Below are 19,564 nucleotides of genomic sequence, written 5' to 3' on the forward strand. Positions count from 1 at the left end.
ACAAGAATTTAATCATTAAAAGTTTCTCGATAACCTCTTATATACACATAGTTATACACAAATGGCTCCCAGTCCCTCGTCCGCCGGGATTCTGCTGGTGAGGCCGCTCGCCGCCTCCCTCCTCTCGGGACCGCGGGTACGCGGCTTCAGCTGGGCACCGACAGGAGCCCGTGTTCGTCCGCCGTGTCCAGGATTTTACAGATGACCGGAGACTCCACCTTCAACAGACGAGATCGGGACGTTAAAGACTGAAATCATTGACAAACTCGTACAAAAGTTCACAGGATTAATCACAACAGGTTGTAAGAGGCCTGGTGCGCGAGCAACGCTTACTCAGTGCTTTTTGGTTTTGGGTGTGATCTCGGCAGCATATTAACACCATAACTAGTGTAATTAATAACGACTCTGCTTCCCCTGAGCACACGCCGCGGAACAAAAAGCAGCAAGGTGTTTGGGCTCAAGCACAGGAATCCCCTGTGCAGCGGCCCTGGGGTGAAGGGGCTGTCCCAAACATGCACCTGAGGACAATCTCTGCTGGGTGGCACCTGATCTGAGGGAATTCGAGTGTCTTTACGTACCCCGAGGATGTATTGGCAAGAATGAGGTTCCAACATGTATATGGTCACAGCGTGAGGGGAATCTGATTCTTTACATCTGAAAACAGAAATTTGGCAGAGTTTAGCATGCAAAAAAGCACAAAACGTTATTTCCTTAGTGTCTGTAGCATTTTTACTAAGCTGACGTTCATGCTTTCTGCAGGCAGCAGAGGCTTCTCCCTCTGGCACAGGAGGCAGAGGCACAAAACATGGGTTTGCCAAAAAAGTTCACTTACTTCAATTTCACAGTCACCTGCCTTGGCTTGTCGGTTAAGTCACAGACGTCTCCGTTTCCATAGAAGTGAGACACCATCCTGCCACGAGAGATGGGAATGAGAACGTTTGGAAACATTGGACGCAGCGCTGAAGCCCGTGGATAACTTGCCATACAGCACCTCAGCGTTCCTCCAATATCTAACTCTGATATACAACAACGATCAGTAACACGCTCTATCAGTTGCTGTAGGAGCAAACAGCTCTTCACTAGTGGAAGATTTTTCTCTGCGTTAAGTGTTCGATTCCCTTTCCTGATGTGCTGTTGCTACCCGCACCCCCCGCCCTCGGCAGCGACCCCAGCGCTGCGCGCACCTCACGGTCTGCGTGCCGTCCTCGCGCAGGTAGAAGGTTCGAGCCGCGTTCTTCCTCGACCAGTCGATGTGCTCCTCCTTGCTCCAGGTACCCACCACCACCGATGTCTTGCCCGTTTCCTTATCCTAAAAAAAAGGAAAAGCTGATAATTACACCCTGTGTTATACGATTAGCAGCGAGGGTATTTTAACGATGAGTAAACGGCGTATTAGAGCAGGTTTGCTGCTGTGAACAGAACGTGTTCCTGCATTTGGGACACACTGTGACCGAGCCTCTATTACGGTTGCAATGACCAGGAGAGCATTCCCAGAAAAACAAGTCACATTTTTCCCAGCTTTTCTTATCGCTGTGCTCTACCTGACGTACCTCATGATACTGATGAACGTATTTGCCGTAGCAGAATTCGTACTTCCACCAACCAACGCCCTAGGGAGAGGGATAACCTCAGTGTTAAAACAAGACTCCCCAAAACAACCGCGTCCCTTTCCCTCCCGACCCCGAATCACTGGCCATTTTAGCTGTAAAGCTCCATACCTATTATTCCAATATATAGATTCAAGGTTTGCGTTGAGAGAGACTCTAATTGACATATAGGCAAAGGAATTCCATCTATCTAAAGCTGAGTTTAAACAAAGATCTAATTTTTTTATGTAGAGCCACATAGGACTAAATTCCTTAAACTATTTGGATATCCCCCACTCATCTTTTAAAGAAATATTTTCCCCTTTCAAAAGGGATTAAACTTCAGCTGCCTTTTCTCTCCATAAGTCTTATCATTTTTTAAAAATTCTCATTAACAAAATTAGCACTGAACAATTCTCACGATCTACTTTCGTTTCACTGTCTGCTCAAACAGACTGAATTTCAACAGAAGGTTAAAGATACCTTTCTAGCATAGACTTTTGTACATAAGCCTTCCCTATATCAAAGCAAGGGAAGGAAATGATTATGTATATAAGAATGCAACTATCAGAGTTCACGGAAAAGCTACAGGAATACATAAAGCAGCGTGTGCAATTCAGGAACGGAGCGTTATTTCTCACCCCATGGAAGCAGTAGGAACCACTGAGAAACTCCTTGATGAGCTGGTCGTCGGTCAGTTTGGAGATGTGGGTTGTTCCCACAGTTAATAGCTGGTGGCTGCCAACAGCAACAGGCTTATGGATGGAAGAAAATTTCTCTTCCTTTGTCGACTGCATTTCTTCCTGAAATTAAGGTACGCACAAATACGCCCATTTGGATTTTATATGGCTCTTGCAAAGCTTTATAAACCATATGAAGTTACTTAATACTACGTTTTTGTCAGTGTTTTCACTGTCTTCAGCACAGCTGAAAAAAAGACTGCAAGCCCAAAACTGAACAGGTTTGTAAACTGTAGGCAAAGGCGGCTGCAAAAGCTTTAAATTAGTAGCCCAAACTTGCTCCGTTTTCCTTCCAAAGAAGGTAAGTCACAGATTATTTCAAACTTGCAGATCGAAAGGCTGACATGGCCTTACAAAGTGGGGAAAGAGAACTTATTCCATGGAAATGTAAGTTCTATGGATTACAAAATGGAAGTTAAGTATTTTTTCTGTTTGAAATTAAAGAAATCTTACTTCCTTGACCCTTCTGAAAGGCATCTTCATCATTTCTTGCTGCTTCTCCAGCTGCTCCAGATTATGGGGTTTGAGCGGGGATCCTGGCAGGGACTGGCAGAAGATGTCGTTCACGGGGGACGCCCTGAACCTGCCCCAAACGAGTCAGCAAGATGTCACTTATTACGCTTTAAAGCAAAGACCGACTTCTTTTATTGCTCCAAGTTTCTAAGCCCTGTACCAAAGCAGCCTAGTTTTAGCTGGATTTTATTTAAACATTAAGACTAATAGTTAGAGCAGACAAATATTGCTTTTCCCTGCCTTCCTCCCCATTCCAAATTCCCACCAATTTAAAACCAGCCAAATGGTGCCCAAATAGGAACAACTACTAAAAGCGATGGATGTGCTTTAGCTAAGTTAATGCAGGTGCATTTTCGGACGGGATAGTGGGTGCAGGGGAAAAGCGCTGGTGGCCCCAGGACAGCTCAGCGCCGTTTCGGGGAACATGTGACAGTAAAACTGCGTTTACTTACAGTGAGGTTGGTTTGTCATTGCCTGTGACACGGAGCGGCGTGTCCGGCCCGTCCCCACCCATCTTTACTTACTACCGTGACTCAAGTGGGAAAATAAAGATCTGGTCTGTTTATTTTCAGTAGTTCCTGCCCATGGGCAGGAAGCCTTGCCCCACTTTGCTCTGGTGGGATGGGGCAGCCCCAGATTTTCTTCTTATCAAATGGCAGAACAATTTGCCTGTGCACTTTCTGTTCCTCTGCTGATACAGAGGCTTAAAAGATTCGTATGGTAAACAGAAAACGGTGCAATAGGTAAGCGAACAGATGAAACAGTGATACCAAACTGCATGAGAACACTTATTATTTATCCTAAACATTTCACTGCTGTACTCCAGCTGCTAAGTGTTTATAAAACACACATTTGAGGATTTTGTTCTTTAGACTTTGTTGCCTCTTTCAGAACAGTGATTAAATACTCACTTATTCTGATGTCCATGGGAAATTCAGAACTCTGGTCCATTTATTTCCCCCTTAATTTGTGTGTCACGCACTGTGCGATTCTCTTTGTACCCCTTGAAAAGTCAATCGGAATCGGAACTGCTGTGGCTAAGGATATCCCTTAGATGCATGGTACAATGCAGGGAAAGGGAGAAAAAAGAATCCTAAGCTTTAGTTTGGGAAAATAACACTGAAATTGTAAATTCTTCAGATGAAAATGACTTATGCAGCTGAAGGTAAGGTGATAAAGCAGGAGAAAGAGCTCCGTAAGTTGGGAGTTGTGCTAATATAAATGTGCAGGTTATGACTGAAGAGCACACTTTAGTTTTCTGAAATTAGACAAGCTGACGTCTACGCACACATATATTGCACCTATGCAATCTGCAGTCTTTGAATAACATGAAGATGATCCCCCAGGTGTTTGAAATCGTAAACTAAGAGGAAACAGAGTGTTCTGCATCTGCCTGTGTTCCTCCAGAACGACAGGGCTAGAAACCTGCCTGTTGAAAAGAAAATGATACTTCCCACCTGTTCCTGTACCAGAAACCACAGCTGGGTGTGTGACTTGTATAAAGACGGACACGCGTGGAGACGGATGACAATCTGAAGTGATGCTGTTAGCCCAAATGTGAGTACCGTACCTGTATTTAGGATGGCTGCATAACAGAGGCGTCAATATAACCACTTCGTATTCGCAGGTCGTAACTTCTGCTACGGAGAGGATCTCGTGTTTAGCTTCCGGATGGCAGACGTACATCACCGTGCTCAACCTGGGCCGGTTCTGCCTCAAGCTGCAAGGCGTGCCGTTCCCCATCTCCACGGGGTAGTAGGGAGTCATCTGCCCTTCTATGTTTTTTGTAGGGATCTGCGTGAAAGAAGGGAAAAGTTCAGAATCACAGTAAAGCTCCTTTGACTCCTCTGAAACAAAAAACATCATTGCACTGTGCAGGGCCAGCACTACTGGTTTGAAATCAGCTCCTGCGGAGTTTCTTGTGTTTCTGCAACATCCAAACGTGTTCTGGTGTGTTATCTGCAGCCACAGCACCACCCAAACGCACCAAGACATGCAAGATCCGCTGCAAACCCTCATCTGACTGCAAAAGAATCTAGAAACGCCGCTCAGAGTCACCCTGACACCTGCACTGGCACAGCCAGCGGGGTTTTCCTCACCCAGAGCATCCCACACCCCCTGTAACCGCAGCTAACGACATCTACAAAGTAAATCCCACTTTTGTAGATGCTTTAAGTAAGCTCTCTGCAGACTTCTTCCTTCGTACGTTTCATCCAGCTTCCACTTCAAGAAATTAATCCCTAAAGTGGTGAAAGTCCCTCTCCTGACTCCTGTCTCGGAAGGAGCTGAAGTTCCTGGGTACCAAACGTTCTGTTGGTGCAAAGGCCACGCTGGAACCCACAAACTCAGCCTATTTCTGCCCACTAATCGGGCTCTGTGCTAAAAGGCAGCGGCACTTCTGCGGCCACAACACTAACCCGGGGACACAACACCCTTCTTTGGCTTCCAAACCACACTACCCTGTCACCGGCCGCTGCCTCTCTCCTCCTGAAAACTGTTCCATCGTGGATGAAGTGACGAGACGTTATTGAGGTTGCAGAATTAACATGCTGAACTGATTCTTCCCTAAAAATTGAAAAACGATGCCTATGCATTTCACTGAAGTATTGAAGAAACCTGAGTAGAGGCTGCTGCTGTTTGCATAAAACTGAAAGGCACCACGGAAGGGTTCAAGATAAACCTTCAGTTCCAGCAGTTTTTGGTCGCTTTAAGCACTACCCAGCTGTGTTACATGTTACACTACAAAGAACCTGGTTTTTCTTCACTTCCAAGAGGCACAACTGCCGCTGCCATTAGAATGGGCCACATTCTGACCTGGGGCTGCTCCTCTACTACCTCGCAAATACTCTCAGACATGGGTATTTCCTGAGCTCCACTGAGGAAGAAGCAGCACCCTATGCTACGTAAATCGACATCACAATGAACACGTGGACAAAAACTTCATCTCAAAATTAAAATGAAGAATAACCAGAAATAAAGGTGGGTGCGTGTCTGTCCTCCGGCCAGATTTGAAATCGCTAGTTCCAAACTCCAACATGCTTTGGGTACTTCTATTGTTCTGCTATGAAATTAGTAACACAGAATAGAGTTTTGGGGCCTAAACAAATGGAAAAGTTCTCCACTGGAAAAGGGAAGCACAGAGTTTTACACGATGGGTCGAGTCACCTAAGAAACCTTCTAGGGGTTTGGTGCTGGAGGACTTGGTTAAACATTTCTCCCTACCCAAAATGTGGGAAAGTGTAATTAATGGAATTGGGATCTCTGCTAGACCATAATGTGACTTTGTGGTTATGCGTACTGTCTTTGTAGAAGAAGAGTATATAATTAATCTCTTTTACGTTTAATAGTAGCATAACTTTAGTGTAAATAAGTAGAAGGGCAAGAAATGCGACTAGCTAAATAAGCTTTCTGAGCTGGGACTGACAATCAAAAGCGAGAAGAGCGCAGCTCAGGAACAGAGTTTCACTTTTTGATGCTCGTTTTGGTAGGGAACTAATTACATAATCTCATCACAGATAAATTGCCTCCACTATTGATGGCAAAAGTTAAAATAGATGTTTTTCACTTGCCTCTTTTGCACTCTCTTTTGGATTTTCCTTCTCTTCTTGATCTAGGGAATAATTAAGAATGAGGTAAGCACAAAGTCTGCGAACTTGAAATAAAATTAAATTATACATAGAGAAGTTTGCACGTTCTGTGGTTTTGCCAGTACTTTGTGTACACGCTGCCGAGAGCCAATTTCATGAACTTGCAGGTGCAAAAGAGGGAAGAAAGGAAATAAACAGTGACCTGGGGTCCAGAGCAAACAGAACCAAACAGGACTAAGTGTCATTCTAAAGCAATTTTGAGTTTGTAGGACAGGCCAAACGCAGCCCTAGCACCACGGGGAGGCCAGAAGGACGTGTCACCCTGTCAGCTCCTCCGGGTTTAATCTATCATACAGCAGCTGAGAGACCAGCTCTGTTATTTATTCTTTAAGAAAAGCAGCGTGAATTGCTGTACAGGAAGCATAGAAAGAATACAGTCTGCCACCTATGCGCAGAGCACAGAGGGTCAGCACCCTAAGAGACGCAAATGCGATGACTTGAAGTATCACGTGGAACTTCAGCATCCAGCCCCACAATTAAACTCTAATTAAACACTTTGTTTTCTGTACAACAGCACGGAGAGGCAACTGGGCAGCTCTGTGCGGGATTAATGGCAGCATAAACAAGCACTTGAACTCACAAAGAAACGCCAAGCAAGGCATTTCCGAAGCCGTGTTTGTTTTCAGGACTAAGGTACCTAACTGAAGGAATTCAAAGGAATGGCATTAATAGCGCTAAATCCGCCCCGAGACTGAGGCATTCAACTTAATCACTTTAAAAAGAGAAAAACGGCAGCGCTCACATTTTACATACCAGCCTAGAATTAAAAAAAAAAAACCCTAAATGATGTTTTTTCTATTGTTTCTGCCAACTCTGATGAATGAATGCTTAATCTGTGGATTTTTAGGAGTTCTTTGGACTAATACACTACCCAAGCGCTCACCCAGGAAAGCAGATATTGGCAGGTGGGACCACAGAATCCCCAGCACCTACAATAACTTATGGGCAAAAAATAAAAGCGCTCAGAAAATCAGTTATTCTAAACTGCAGTTTGAATTTGGGGCTCAGCGACCTAATTTCCACCAAAGTCAGAGTGCAAGTGTTTGGGTTTGCGAACTATGTTTTATTAGAGACCAGCAGAGCCCTTGATGTGCTATGAGCTCTGCTCACAGCCTGGAAGACACTTCTCCCCACCCAAAAAGAGGCAACAGGCCACAGGAACAACAGCTAGTCTGGCGTATATAGCTTCTATTTCTTATACTATGTATTTTCTTTCCACGACACTAATTAATTATTGCAGATTAGTTAAGCTAATTAATTAGACAGCATGGCAGAACTGACAGGATGGATGCAATCTAAGGTGCTGAAAAGGAACTAAAACCAATCCATTTTGTTAAAAAAAAAAAGAGACGACAAAATCCTACTGCACTGAGAATCAGTTTTCTACAGCTCATTTCTCAAACAGTAATAATTAAAACCCAAACAATTAACTAGCATCAGCAGAATAAAAAAATCCAAGACAAACCTGGTTCTGATAATGGGTTCTTTATCATCATATTCCCCAGATAGTATTCTTGGATGTTTATTTTCTACAAACAAAAGGAGTTAAAACAAATCTCAGTTACCGTTTTCCATACTTTTACAACTGTGCAGGAATTAAGCACGAACATGCCAGTGGAGAAGGGGGCTGAGCCTACCTGCCCCGTCTCCTTCTCCTCGTGGTACTGACGGATGTGTTTGCCATGGCAGACCTCGTAAGTCCAGTAAGATTCAATCTTAAAATATATATATATATATAAAATAACTTTAAAATTCTGTTTAGATACATCATCTCACCCCAAAAAGTTCCACCAGAGTTTTGGCTTTTGCGGCAACAAACCGTAGCCCAAGCAGGTGGGCTTGGGCACCCTCAAAAACAATAGCACCCTGAATGGTCTCAGCGTCCCCCAAATATCTTGATGAGGTTCCAAATAAACACAACAGGCAAAGTTTTCTTAAATTTCACACAGATAAAACAAAGGAATACATATATACATACATACATACATACATATATATATATATATATATATATAAAGACTAAATGTGCCCCCAAACCACCATGCATAAGTTACACAGAAGTAACATACTCTATATGAACAGCTACTTTGCTTAAAAAGCGGTTCCAGCAATTCTCCTGGAGTAGGACCTTTGTAGTCCTTTTCTTCTTCCTAGAACAGAAGGATATTTCATTACGTTAAAATAAAAACTATTTTGCTTAGTTAATATTAATTCACAACAGTTAAAAAAAAATCCTATTGAAAATTAAAAGATACAAAACCTCATTGAGTCGTGCCCTGAAGGAGCTGTGTGGTGATTAGAAGAAATGGTTTATTTTAGCAAGAAGGGGCAATTAAAAGTCACACATAAAGTAGCGAAACAGAAGAGTTTTGTGGTGTTAAAGATACACATGTGGCAGAAGAGCAGGAGCTCTCAACTCGCTCATGTCCAGAGCGGCAGCTTGGGGTGTGAACAGAAAAACAGCATTAACAACATTCTCATTTGATAGTCAATGCTGATGCAGTACAACTGGAACATCACCCAGCTTTCATGTAATTACAAACAAATGGATCAAAAAGGTACATGTAATGCTGTGTAACTTTATTTTTGTGTCATTTTTGCTCTATAAATGTGCAGGTGATTGAAGAGAGTTCTGCAGTACTGAAGATTTCTCAGCTGCACTGAAGCAGCATGAAGAAAATGAACCATTGGAGGAACAAATAATAAACCTCACCAAAGGCCTCCTGTTTCTCTCATACAATGACATGTATTTATATACTTTGTTTTTTTAAAATTTACACCCCACATGGTGCGTTCAGATTTCCAATTAAGGAACAGAAAATAAAGCTTGTATTACTGGTGGTGGAAGCAGTACTGAGATAATAGTTTCAGATACAGTGATCGTGACAGCAGCGTTAACAATCTTTAGTTGTTTACTGGCACAGAGTTCAACAATGTTACCTAAAATACAAGAACTTCCCAATCACAAATGGGCCTAGCGATAAACAGAACATTACAGCAATCGTTTGTCGCCAAAGAAGGGTTTCAAGATTGCTCAGACTGGCCCCACTTATTAGAGACTTAGTCTGTAATATATAGTGAAGGCACCTACTATGAACAGTGAAACTGTGAAGCATTCTGTAGATTATTTTCCTTTTTTGGAGGGGAAGGAGAGGAAGAAAAAGGAACTGAAAAGATGCTGCAAAGACTTGTCTGCAGATTGTAACCACAAGAAAGACTCGGCTGAACCCACCTCACTGCCGCTCGCTACCAGCGGGAGTATACATTTATATTTCTCTTTATCCACAGTGGTCATTATAATGTAGTTATCCTCTTTGTACAGGACACCGGTCGTCGGCTGAGAAAACAACCAACCTCTGGGTTAGTCAGGTAGGGTTTTTTTAATGTCACTTTTTAGAAATGTCACCAAATTCAGGAGCGGCTTGTTGGTGTTCACTTGATCCCTCCAGCCCCGTTCCCGCTCCCCTCACTCTTGCACGCTTCTGCTCCTTAAGGTTTTTATTAAATAAACACCCTCCCAGCCACTCCAATGTGCAACAGCCACCACCACGTTGATTTTCAGGACAAATTTCCACAGGATTTTGCCAGATTCGGGCCGTGGCCTAAACCCTCCCCCAGGCCCGAGGTGTGTGTCTGAACTCCCTGTTGTCACCACCCCCAAAAACCCAAACCCAGCGGGATGTGCCAGGCAAACGATGCCGAGAACACCCCAAACCCAAATCCCTTTCTTGTGGCTTCAAAAATAAGCATGAAGAGGCTTTTGCCACCCAATTGAGGTAACAAAACAAGGGAGGTGAGGAAGGGACTTGGGGACACCCCAGGGAATATCAGAATGTCAGGGGTTGGAAGGGCCCTGGAAAGCTCATCCAGTGCAATCCCCCCATGGAGCAGGAACATCCAGATGAGGTTACACAGGAAGGTGTCCAGGCGGGTTGGAATGTCTGCACAGAAGGAGACTCCACAACCCCCTGGGCAGCCTGGGCCAGGCTCTGCCACCCTCAACGAGAACAAGTTTCTTCTCAAATTTAAGTGGAACCTTTCATGTTCCAGTTTGTCCCCATTACCCCTTGTCCTATCACTGGTTGTCACCGAGAAGAGCCTGGCTCCATCCTCCTGACACTCCCCCTTTCCATATTGATCCCCAGGAATGAGTCCCCCCTCAGTGTCCTCTTGTCCAGCTCCAGAGCCCCAGCTCCCTCAGCCTTTCCTCACACGGGAGATGCTCCACTCCCTGCAGCATCTTGGTGGCTGCGCTGGACTCTCTGCAGCAGTTCCCTGTCCTGCTGGAACTGAGGGGCCACAACTGGACACAAGATTCCAGGTGTGGTCTCCCCAGGGCAGAGCAGAGGGGCAGGAGAACCTCTCTGACCTACTGACCACCCTCTTCTAACCCACCCCAGGTACCATTGGCTTCCTGGCCACAAGTGCTGGCTCAGCCCACAGCACCCGGTATTCCCAGCTGGTCTCCCATCCAAGTACTAACCGGGCCCGACCCTGCTTAGCTTCCGAGATCAGGTGTTCTCAGGGCGGCATGGCTGTATATATATATTTTTATATACATATATGTACACACACATACGTATATATATATATATATTTATATATATATGTTCCCCAAGTATATCCTGATAGTATCTGAACTAAACAGTGCTGGCTCATGGTCACCCTGCTGTCCCCAGGACCCCCAGGTCCCTTTCCCCCACACTGCTCTCCAACAGCTCATTCCCCAACTCACACTGGAACCCGGGGTTGTTCCTCCCCAGACCCAACACTCCACACTTGCCCCTCGCACCCCCAAACCCCGCCCCCCGCCCCCCCGCGGTACCGACCAGGCTGAACTCGGTGCCGGGCCAGTTCACCCTGAACGGGATGTCGTCACTGAGCTGCGGGAGCGCCCGGCCGCCCTCCGTCACCGCCGCCGCCACGGCTGCCAGGAGACCGCACAGCACCGCCCTGGGGCTGGGGGAGCGCTGCCGACGGCCCCTCATCCCGGCCGGCGGCTCCCGGAGGGCGGGCGGTGCCGCCACGTCTCCTTCCTGAGGGGAGAGGAGGAGCCGCGCCATCAACATCCGGGGCACCGCGAAGCGGCGGGTGAGTGAGGGAAGGGGGGGGGGGCGGGGAGAAATGGCGGGTTCTGTGTGGAAAGGGGGGGAAGGTGGCGGCTGTGGGGGGTCGGGGAGACGCTGAAGGGACCCTTTGTTCCTCAGGTGTTGTGTGCTGGTGCTAGGATGGTGACAGCCGTGAGGTTTTCACCACAACGCTGACAGACCGGGGGCCGCCGTCGCCCTGATCCCCTCAGAGGCAACGGAGTTGCCTCTGAGGGGATCAGGGCGACGGCGGCCCCCGGTCTGTCAGCGGTTTGAAAGCGCCGCCAAATTAATACACACTGTGATTAAATTACAAAAGACATACCCATCGTTAACCAGCTGACATGGTCAATGCTTTCTGACCACCTTCAAAACGATGGGATATTCTCCAAGTTGTAGATCCTGCGCGACGAGAGAGGAGATGAAGTAACGCAGAGCGGTTAGTTTATATTTAACTAATAGATGTGTTGTGAGTAAGGAGTTAAGCAATTATAACTAATGCCATTTCTTCGTATTGATGTGTGTTAATTTTTTTCAAAAATTGTGATGGCCTATTTAGCTTGGAGAAGAGGAGACTGAGGGGCGACTTCGTTAATGGTTATAAATATATAAAGAGTGAGTGTCAGGAGGATGGAACCAGGCCCTTCTCAGTGACAACCAGTGGCAGGACAAGGGGCAATGGGTGCAAACTGGAACACAAGAGGTTCCAGTTAAATATGAGAAGAAACTGCTTCATGATGAGGGTGCCAGAGCCTGGAACAGGGTTGTGGAGTCTCCTCTTCAGACATTCCAACCCACCTGGACACTTTCCTGTGTAACCTCATCTGGGTGTTCCTGCTCCATGGGGGGATTGCACTGGATGAGCTTTCCAGGTCCCTTCCAACCCCTGACATTCTGGGATGCATATGTAATAATTATATGAATATAAGCAACACAAGAGCATCCAGTGTTTGGAGCACTTGTGGAGGGTGATCCCCAGCGCTGACAAAATAAAAAACACTGCTTACAGTATAATCGATTCTGCTCTCAAGTTTATTTATTCATTTCAGTAGTGCAGACTTTTTGGAAAACTACTCCGGACTTCACCTGTATTTAATCTCTCTTTGCAGAACAGCAGGTGCTGGCGAGATTGCTTTGCACTACTGGAAGTCGCCCCAAAAAAGAGGCGCTGCCCTGATGAGCCACAGAGTGACCGGCACCAGCTCCACAGCCATACTGGTAGGTGGGACTGCAGGGACGGACTGGAGAACTTGAGGTGCTGTGCTGGTGGGACTGGTGCTGACTGTGTGGGTGCATGGTGCCCATGGACCTCTGGGCCAGGTTGAGTTGTGTTTTCCTCTTTCGTTTTTTTTTCATGAGTTTTTAACTGATAGAATATTGTCAGCAAGGATTTTACAGTATAGATTGAGTCTGGAAGACAAAAAGAAGGAACACCATTTGATATTGCAGTAAACATAACAAAGCACTTCTCCTTTTAATTAAGACTGAACTATAAGTTGAGATACAACTGGAGTGGAAGCTCTGGAGGGGTGGTTTTGAAATGAAAAAATAACAGCAGAGTCAATGATACTGTTAAGCGGCATTCTTTATTGACAACTGTGGGGATCGTCCTCCCTAAATGCTCCAAAGACTGGATTCTCTTGCGTTGCTTATATTCACATAATTATTACCTATGCATTACAACTTTTGAAAATTTTGACATACATCTATACTAAGAAATAATTGATGATGTTAGTTATAATTGTTTAGCTCCTCTCTTACAATACATCTATTAATTATTAGTTGAATATCAACTAAGCACTCTGTTACTTAATCTCCTGTCTCCCTCTTGTTGCGCAGGAGGATCTAAAACTTGAAAAATATCTCCTGGTTTTGCAGGTGGTCAGAAAGCGTTGATCACGTCAGTTGGCTAACGATGGGCACGTCTTTTGTAACTTAATCACAGTATACATTAATTTAGCTGCTTCTCTTCAATTTACTATCTGCTTTGTGATGACATAGGGGATAATAGTAATGTTTTAGCAGTGGACAGTGATTTTTAATAAACCCTAATGAGCAGAGTGCGGGCTGAGGTGTTTAATGAGAGAAGTACATGAAGGCAAAGAAAGTAGATGATGAGAAACCCCAGTGGCTGCAGAGTGAGGTAACTCTGGAGGATGTGTTGCAAATTCAGGCGGATGTTTTTGTTTCAGGCCATTCTTCCTCACTGTTTTGGAGGCAGAGTTATGTGTGTGCCCACTTTCATGTTTACAGTGGGCAAAACTGGCTGAGTCTCTTTGAATAAATAGTTTGTAATAATATAGATGAGGTAGCTTGCAACTTTACTAAATGTCTGCCTTAGGTCTAGTCAATGCTTTTGAGCTTTTTCAAGCTTTTTCTAGTCAAAGCTTTTGAGCTTTGCTACCATAATTTTCTAGTTTAAGAGAGTAAGTTTTTTTCCTGTTAAATGGGTGCCCAGGCAGATATAGGCGTGCCGAGAGAATTATTCTTCTTCCAGCTCAAGTGCATGCACGATGGCTTGGTAATGCTAGGATACCAGCAGAGACAAGATGATAGTCACAAAAGACAAGAAAAACGCAGGTGAGACCTTTATTGGAGATAAGAGAGAGGAACAGTTGACGGGAAGCTACTCGAGTCAAAAGGCAGAGGAGCAAGGAAATGACTTTTAATATAAGAATACTGAGGGAATGTGAAGTTGGAATAATTGGGGCTGTACTGTAGCTGTTAATCAAACTAAGTGTGTAGTCAATGTCCAGCTTTTGCTGAAGACTGTTAGAGAAGCCGAATTACTTGAAAAACAGCCTCTTTTTAATCTTAACGACGATTACATACTTGCATGGTAGAAAATCAAGATCCAGGGCCCTGCTGGGGGCTCGCTGTCCTGGTGTCTGTTAGCATCGCCGCTGCCAGTCTGGAGCTTGGCTGGACAGGTTGGAAAACCACGTCCTAAGAACTTCTTTTGTTACATGGAACAGACACACAGAAATAGATCAGAAGGGGGAGCAGTATCATTCAGTTTTATTCAACATCCTCAGCTCCCTAGTTTAAGCAAAGCCTGTATCCAGGTGCATACCAGGTAGAAGGGATGAGAAGGGATACAAATCGGAGTTAAACATGACAAACTTCAAGTAACAATAATATAAAATGAAATAGTGATAGAATACTGATGGGAGATGCTCCAGTCAGTTTTCTAACTGTGTTGCTTTAGCTTTTAAGGATAAGTGGTGTTCAAAATGTTTGGGTTATCCATGATATTTTGAGCAAACAAGTTGGTTTCAGCTGTGATAGAGTTAATTTTCTTTCTAGTAGCTGTGTAGACACACATTAAGTAAACATTTCTGGAAAGTTCTTTCTCCAACATCATTCGTAAATGTGATTCACTTTTATTGTACTGAAGTTATATGCACAAACTGGAGTGGATCATGACAAATATTATTGCAAGTTTTCTGGATCTGGAAAGCAAATGGACCAACAAGGTCCTGAATGTAATTAAAGATACATAAGCACATTGCCCCACCACAGTGCTTAGATACAGTGTTAAAGAGGGAATCACTGATGGATTTGGATCATCAGTAAGTACCCCCCACCCTATTTTAATGAACAAGGATAACCCTTTGAGGAAATAATTTTAAAAAATGCATAGAGTGGACATGTTTTAACTCTACTGTAGCTTGCTTAAATCTGAGGTAAGCACAAGAGAGTAGGTGCTGTTGTTGGTTGGGTTTTCTTGAAGGTACTATTCAACACTTCAATATTCTTGAAATAAACCATACGTAACATTTTTAGTAACAGTGAAGTATCCAGTAACGCTTAAGACTTAGGCTTTAAGTCAAGGTGAATTAAATGCACGTGTAACGACGTTCATTAATGCTGATTTGGGTGATGGTTATCACTGCCCGTCTTTGGTTTGTGAAGATGCTCAAACAACTCCAGCTTCGGGCATCTCAGCGACTGCCATTACATACAGACACCTGAAGTTCTGATTTCACCTCCCTCCTGCTGTACAGCCAGATTAGCTGGGCTTGCTTTTCCGCTCACTTATGTCAGTCTTAAGCCAGCACAGAATCAAGACTTTTGCAGAATATTTATTCAGGTGTACTAATGGAAAATCGGGGCCTCAGTACATATGATTATTTTGCTAATATGATGAGAGGATTTGCTTTTGCAGTTTAGAGTAGCCCATTAAGTGATACCCTATCATGTACTCCTAAAGTGATACCCTATCATGTACTCCTAGTGGCTTTCAATTATTTATAGTAAAGAGTAGCTTTTAAAAAGGAATACACTTTATTTTAATCCTCAATTAATCAATGCTTGAGAGATGCCAGAGGTACGCTAAAATTATGGTATGTAAAAAATAACAGCTTTCTTGCTGAAATATTTCAAGTGGTCTTTTTATCTCAAATTAAGGTTTTCATTTTAATATTCTATTTTCTACTTATCTAGCTGTCTTTCTCAAATTTTTTCCATTAACATTCATTTATGTTCTCGTTGGCTTTTGTAGGTGGCCAAATGAAATATTAGCAGCTTGGTATTTTGATAACCCTGGTATTTTCAAGCAATTACAAATATAAAATATGAAAGTGTAAAGATGAGAAAGGGACAAACTTATAGTAGAAACATACAGGTTTTGCAATTACTGACGCAAAATATAGGCTTCCAAGATAATACTAAACACTTAAACTTGCTCTGCCTGAGAAAATGTGATGCTACGAGGTGTTTGAAATAGGACCTTTCCTATATTAACATACAAAAATATACTTTGTCAAAAGTTAACAAAAATAACTTAAATTTTTGAAAACAAGTCAAGTCTTTGTTGGGCTGGAAGCTCCATTTCCCCATGTTTAGCATAAATTAAGCTACCAGCCTAACCTGGTGGCTTTCTAATGCTCTTTGTTTGGATGTCCATATAACACACATAAGTTTTCTGAAAACGGGGTTCCTTTCTTAATTACCTTTTGTCTGTGAATCCCTAAAACAGTGGCTGAAAATTACTGGCTTAAAATCTATCCTAAAGAACTGGTGAATTTTTTAAGAGATGGAGACACAACAGCATCTAAAGGCAAATAACAAAGATGGGAGTTTCTGAACATTCGTGCTGCATTGTGGCTTCAAGTCATATTCTCAGTTAATTTTAACATAATTGCTTTATTCTTTTAATTAATCTAAAGAAATAAAATGAGGCACTGATGTGTTATGGCTTGTTTGTGTCAAAGTATCCCCTGCTTTGGTGTCAGGGGCTTGTCATAAACAGCCAAGGAAAATAATTATTTCCTTGACAATGAAACAGTTTATTCTCTGTATTTAGACAAATATATAAAGGGTAAGATGACTACTTCAGTGGAATAACTTCATTTCTGCAAAGCTGAACATTGATAATATAAATGTTCTACTATACTTTTACTATGCAGTTTACAACAACTACTTAACATTTATCTCTCTAGCTGCACTGGCCTCCACGTCTGTGGTCTTGAATCAGAAAGAACTATCACTTGAATCAGTAAGAGTTATATCTGAATGCAGATTTTGATCTTAAAAATATTCTAAAGATTTATTTAAAACCTGAAACAGTAACTTAAAAAATGAATCTTCAAGCAAAGAGAAGCTTAAATGGTTCTCTTGAGATTTTCATAAAGATGTAATCTTTGGATAAAAACCCAATATACCAAATTCAAACCTAAACCACTTCCTCTGCTCCCCTTTCTATAGACTTCTGAAAGAATAATTATTTTTAACAGTATGTTTTAATGACCAACTACTATTTTGAATGCACTATTAAAATAAATAAGAGAGCGTAGTACTGAGAAACATGCCTCCAATTCATATACCCATTGTGCAATGAAACCGTTCCTCTGAAGATGAAGCAAGATCATTAAGACGTTATTTTATAGACAATTTAGGTTCTGATGCTTTTCCAAGAGTCCCTTCACTAGTTTCTCTAAGGAGAAGAGATGCTCATCTACATCTTCTGGTACGAGACTTCTGATAGAATCAGCGAGTTCAAACAGGTACTCCGTGTTTCTTCCGCTAGGCCCAACGGCATTAAAAATCTGTTCAGCAATTTCTTCTAGCGGTGCTGGACCAAGGTAGTTAGGGTTCTCATGAGTGCCGATGTACAACAAGACATCAAACGGCTCTACTGACGAGTCTTTGGGGTAGAAAACAACAGTTGTAGTCCTGTAGCCTCCTTTCTCTCTGAAGTCCAGGTAGGCCTTCACTTCACATTCTTGTCCAGCCGGCAATCTGTAAGCGACACCCCATACGCAACCCTGTGGAAGGACGGAAAAAGAGAAAATCCAGGCAGTGTTTAAAAGGATACTTCTGTCCTAGCTGGTGAGCAGGCCAACCGAGAGCTTTCTGATGGGTAAGATCCCTAAAAATATTGCAAGTAGTTGTAAAGATAGCTTCTTTACTATCAAACAGAGTTCAAAATAGGTAACATGTAGGTCTAGGTACTTTCATAAGCAGCAAAGCATTGATTTTCCTATGGCTTATAGGACTGTAAGCCTAGGCCTTGTTCCATCTCCAGGCGCTCCCCTTGCACCGTGGGGAAAAGGTGGAAAGATAAGCAATGACAGGCCAATGAGAGTTTCCTCTGAACAGGAGCTTATTTCAAAATACTATGCAGAAACCAAAAGCACAGTTGTGGCATTTAATTCCTTAAGCATTTTGAGTAGCAAAAAATAAAGCAAGGGTTTCTCCTTTTCTGTCACTGCAATGTAATCTCGATTGCAGTTTTTATTTTGGGAGGGCAAGATTACAGTTCTGACACAACATCTGGGGTCTACTATTGGCATGTTGTCAGCAGTATACATAAGCTGAAGGTAAAATTCTGCATATTTTCCAGAATAGTCACTTCAGCTATGCAGTTAAAATACTTGAAAATGGATTTTTGATAATGACAGACCCAAACTACTTCCAGCTTCTTGGTTTAGATGGATTGATTTATTTAAAACAATCAAAGTCCTTGGTGTAACTCTGAGAAATGTTGAGAGATCTTCTAATTGTACTAAAGAGAACTCAATTATTTACTTGTGGAAAAGCAAAAGTTAATAGAGACTTACTGCACAGGCTGGGAATGCAACAGGACATTCTGTACACTAGGGAGACAGAACAGGAGTACTATACCTCAGGATCGTCAACCAGAGTCACAACTCGTCCCGGCTAAAATTAAAAAGAAAATATGTTAAAAAAATCAGTTAGGAGCTTTTCCACAAAATCATAAGCAGAACAAAAGTTAAAAAAACCCCAATAAACAGTAATGAAAGGGTCAGAGAACTAATCCAGGACAATGTCAATAAGGTCTATGTCTTTGAGGTCCAGTATAAATATTTTCTGTGAATAGCTTTTGATCTGTATTAGCTACACTCTGCTAAACAAAAAGATAATTTCTGAGTGGCAAGTGTCTGCAACATAGAAGTTAAATTAAGGGCAGTCATAAGCGGGGAGGTTTTGAATGCCCTTGCTTTGTACGTGCTGTTCAGACTCTATTCTTGTTTAAAACAGTGGCAGTAATTCATTAATGTGAACCCATCCTCAGTCATGTCCCTTCTCCGCAGCACCGTGCAATTGTTTTATCTGCAGACTGACAATGAGGTGAACTTCTCACTTGTATTCAAAAAGTTTATACGCGGGCATGGAAGGTAATGTCAAGCTTGCATAGAACTAAGCAAGATATTACCACTGCATTTTAGAAAATGTTAATTACGCACAATGACACATGGCAGCTCCCAGGTTTGGAAGCTCAGAGTTAATTAGATGGTTTTGAACAATGTAACCTGCTAGTAACTTTTAGTAGGCACCATGATATTCAGAGCTCAAAAAAATAAGTTTATCGTGCAGGAGACTATTTTCCCCTTCTTTCCCCCCTCCCAGCTTATTTTCCCTTACTAGGCAGAGGGAGAACAATGATTATTTTTCCCATGCGTTATTTCATGCAGGAAGAGTAAGAATCCAGTTTGCAAATACTGAAACTTGTTGAGATTTGTTGT

General features: G+C 43.0%; 3 protein-coding genes across 6 annotated transcripts in view; 1 reads left to right on the forward strand and 2 right to left on the reverse strand.

The window, feature by feature from the left end:
- ERLEC1 (endoplasmic reticulum lectin 1) lies at positions 1-11,575 on the reverse strand. Its single transcript, XM_080341389.1, has 14 exons — positions 11,316-11,575; positions 9,719-9,823; positions 8,556-8,636; positions 8,124-8,201; positions 7,952-8,015; positions 6,409-6,449; positions 4,410-4,633; positions 2,780-2,909; positions 2,228-2,389; positions 1,551-1,610; positions 1,185-1,309; positions 833-910; positions 579-654; positions 1-218 (listed from the first exon to the last, which is right to left on the reverse strand). The coding sequence occupies exons 1-14, from the start codon at positions 11,553-11,555 to the stop codon at positions 147-149; spliced, it is 1,536 nt and encodes a 511-aa protein (XP_080197515.1). The 5' UTR covers positions 11,556-11,575; the 3' UTR covers positions 1-146.
- Positions 11,525-19,564, forward strand: part of ASB3 (ankyrin repeat and SOCS box containing 3) — a 21,646-nt gene continuing 13,606 nt past the window's right edge. For all 4 annotated transcript variants that reach the window (XR_013921954.1, XR_013921955.1, XM_080341388.1 and 1 more), the window contains exons 1-2: positions 11,525-11,577; positions 12,683-12,791. The gene's annotated coding sequence lies outside the window, so the exon portion shown is untranslated. The remainder of the gene's footprint in view (positions 11,578-12,682; positions 12,792-19,564) is intronic.
- The window catches only part of CHAC2 (ChaC glutathione specific gamma-glutamylcyclotransferase 2), a 3,949-nt gene continuing 1,644 nt past the window's right edge, over positions 17,260-19,564 (reverse strand). Inside the window, exons 2-3 of the mRNA XM_080341390.1 lie at positions 18,702-18,737; positions 17,260-17,842 (exon numbers count right to left, since the gene is read on the reverse strand). Of these exons, the coding sequence (XP_080197516.1) occupies positions 17,459-17,842; positions 18,702-18,737 (420 nt within the window). The 3' untranslated portion in view covers positions 17,260-17,458. The remainder of the gene's footprint in view (positions 17,843-18,701; positions 18,738-19,564) is intronic.

This window comes from Nesoenas mayeri, assembly GCF_963082525.1.
Source record: "Nesoenas mayeri genome assembly, chromosome: 3".
NCBI lineage: Eukaryota > Metazoa > Chordata > Aves > Columbiformes > Columbidae > Nesoenas > Nesoenas mayeri.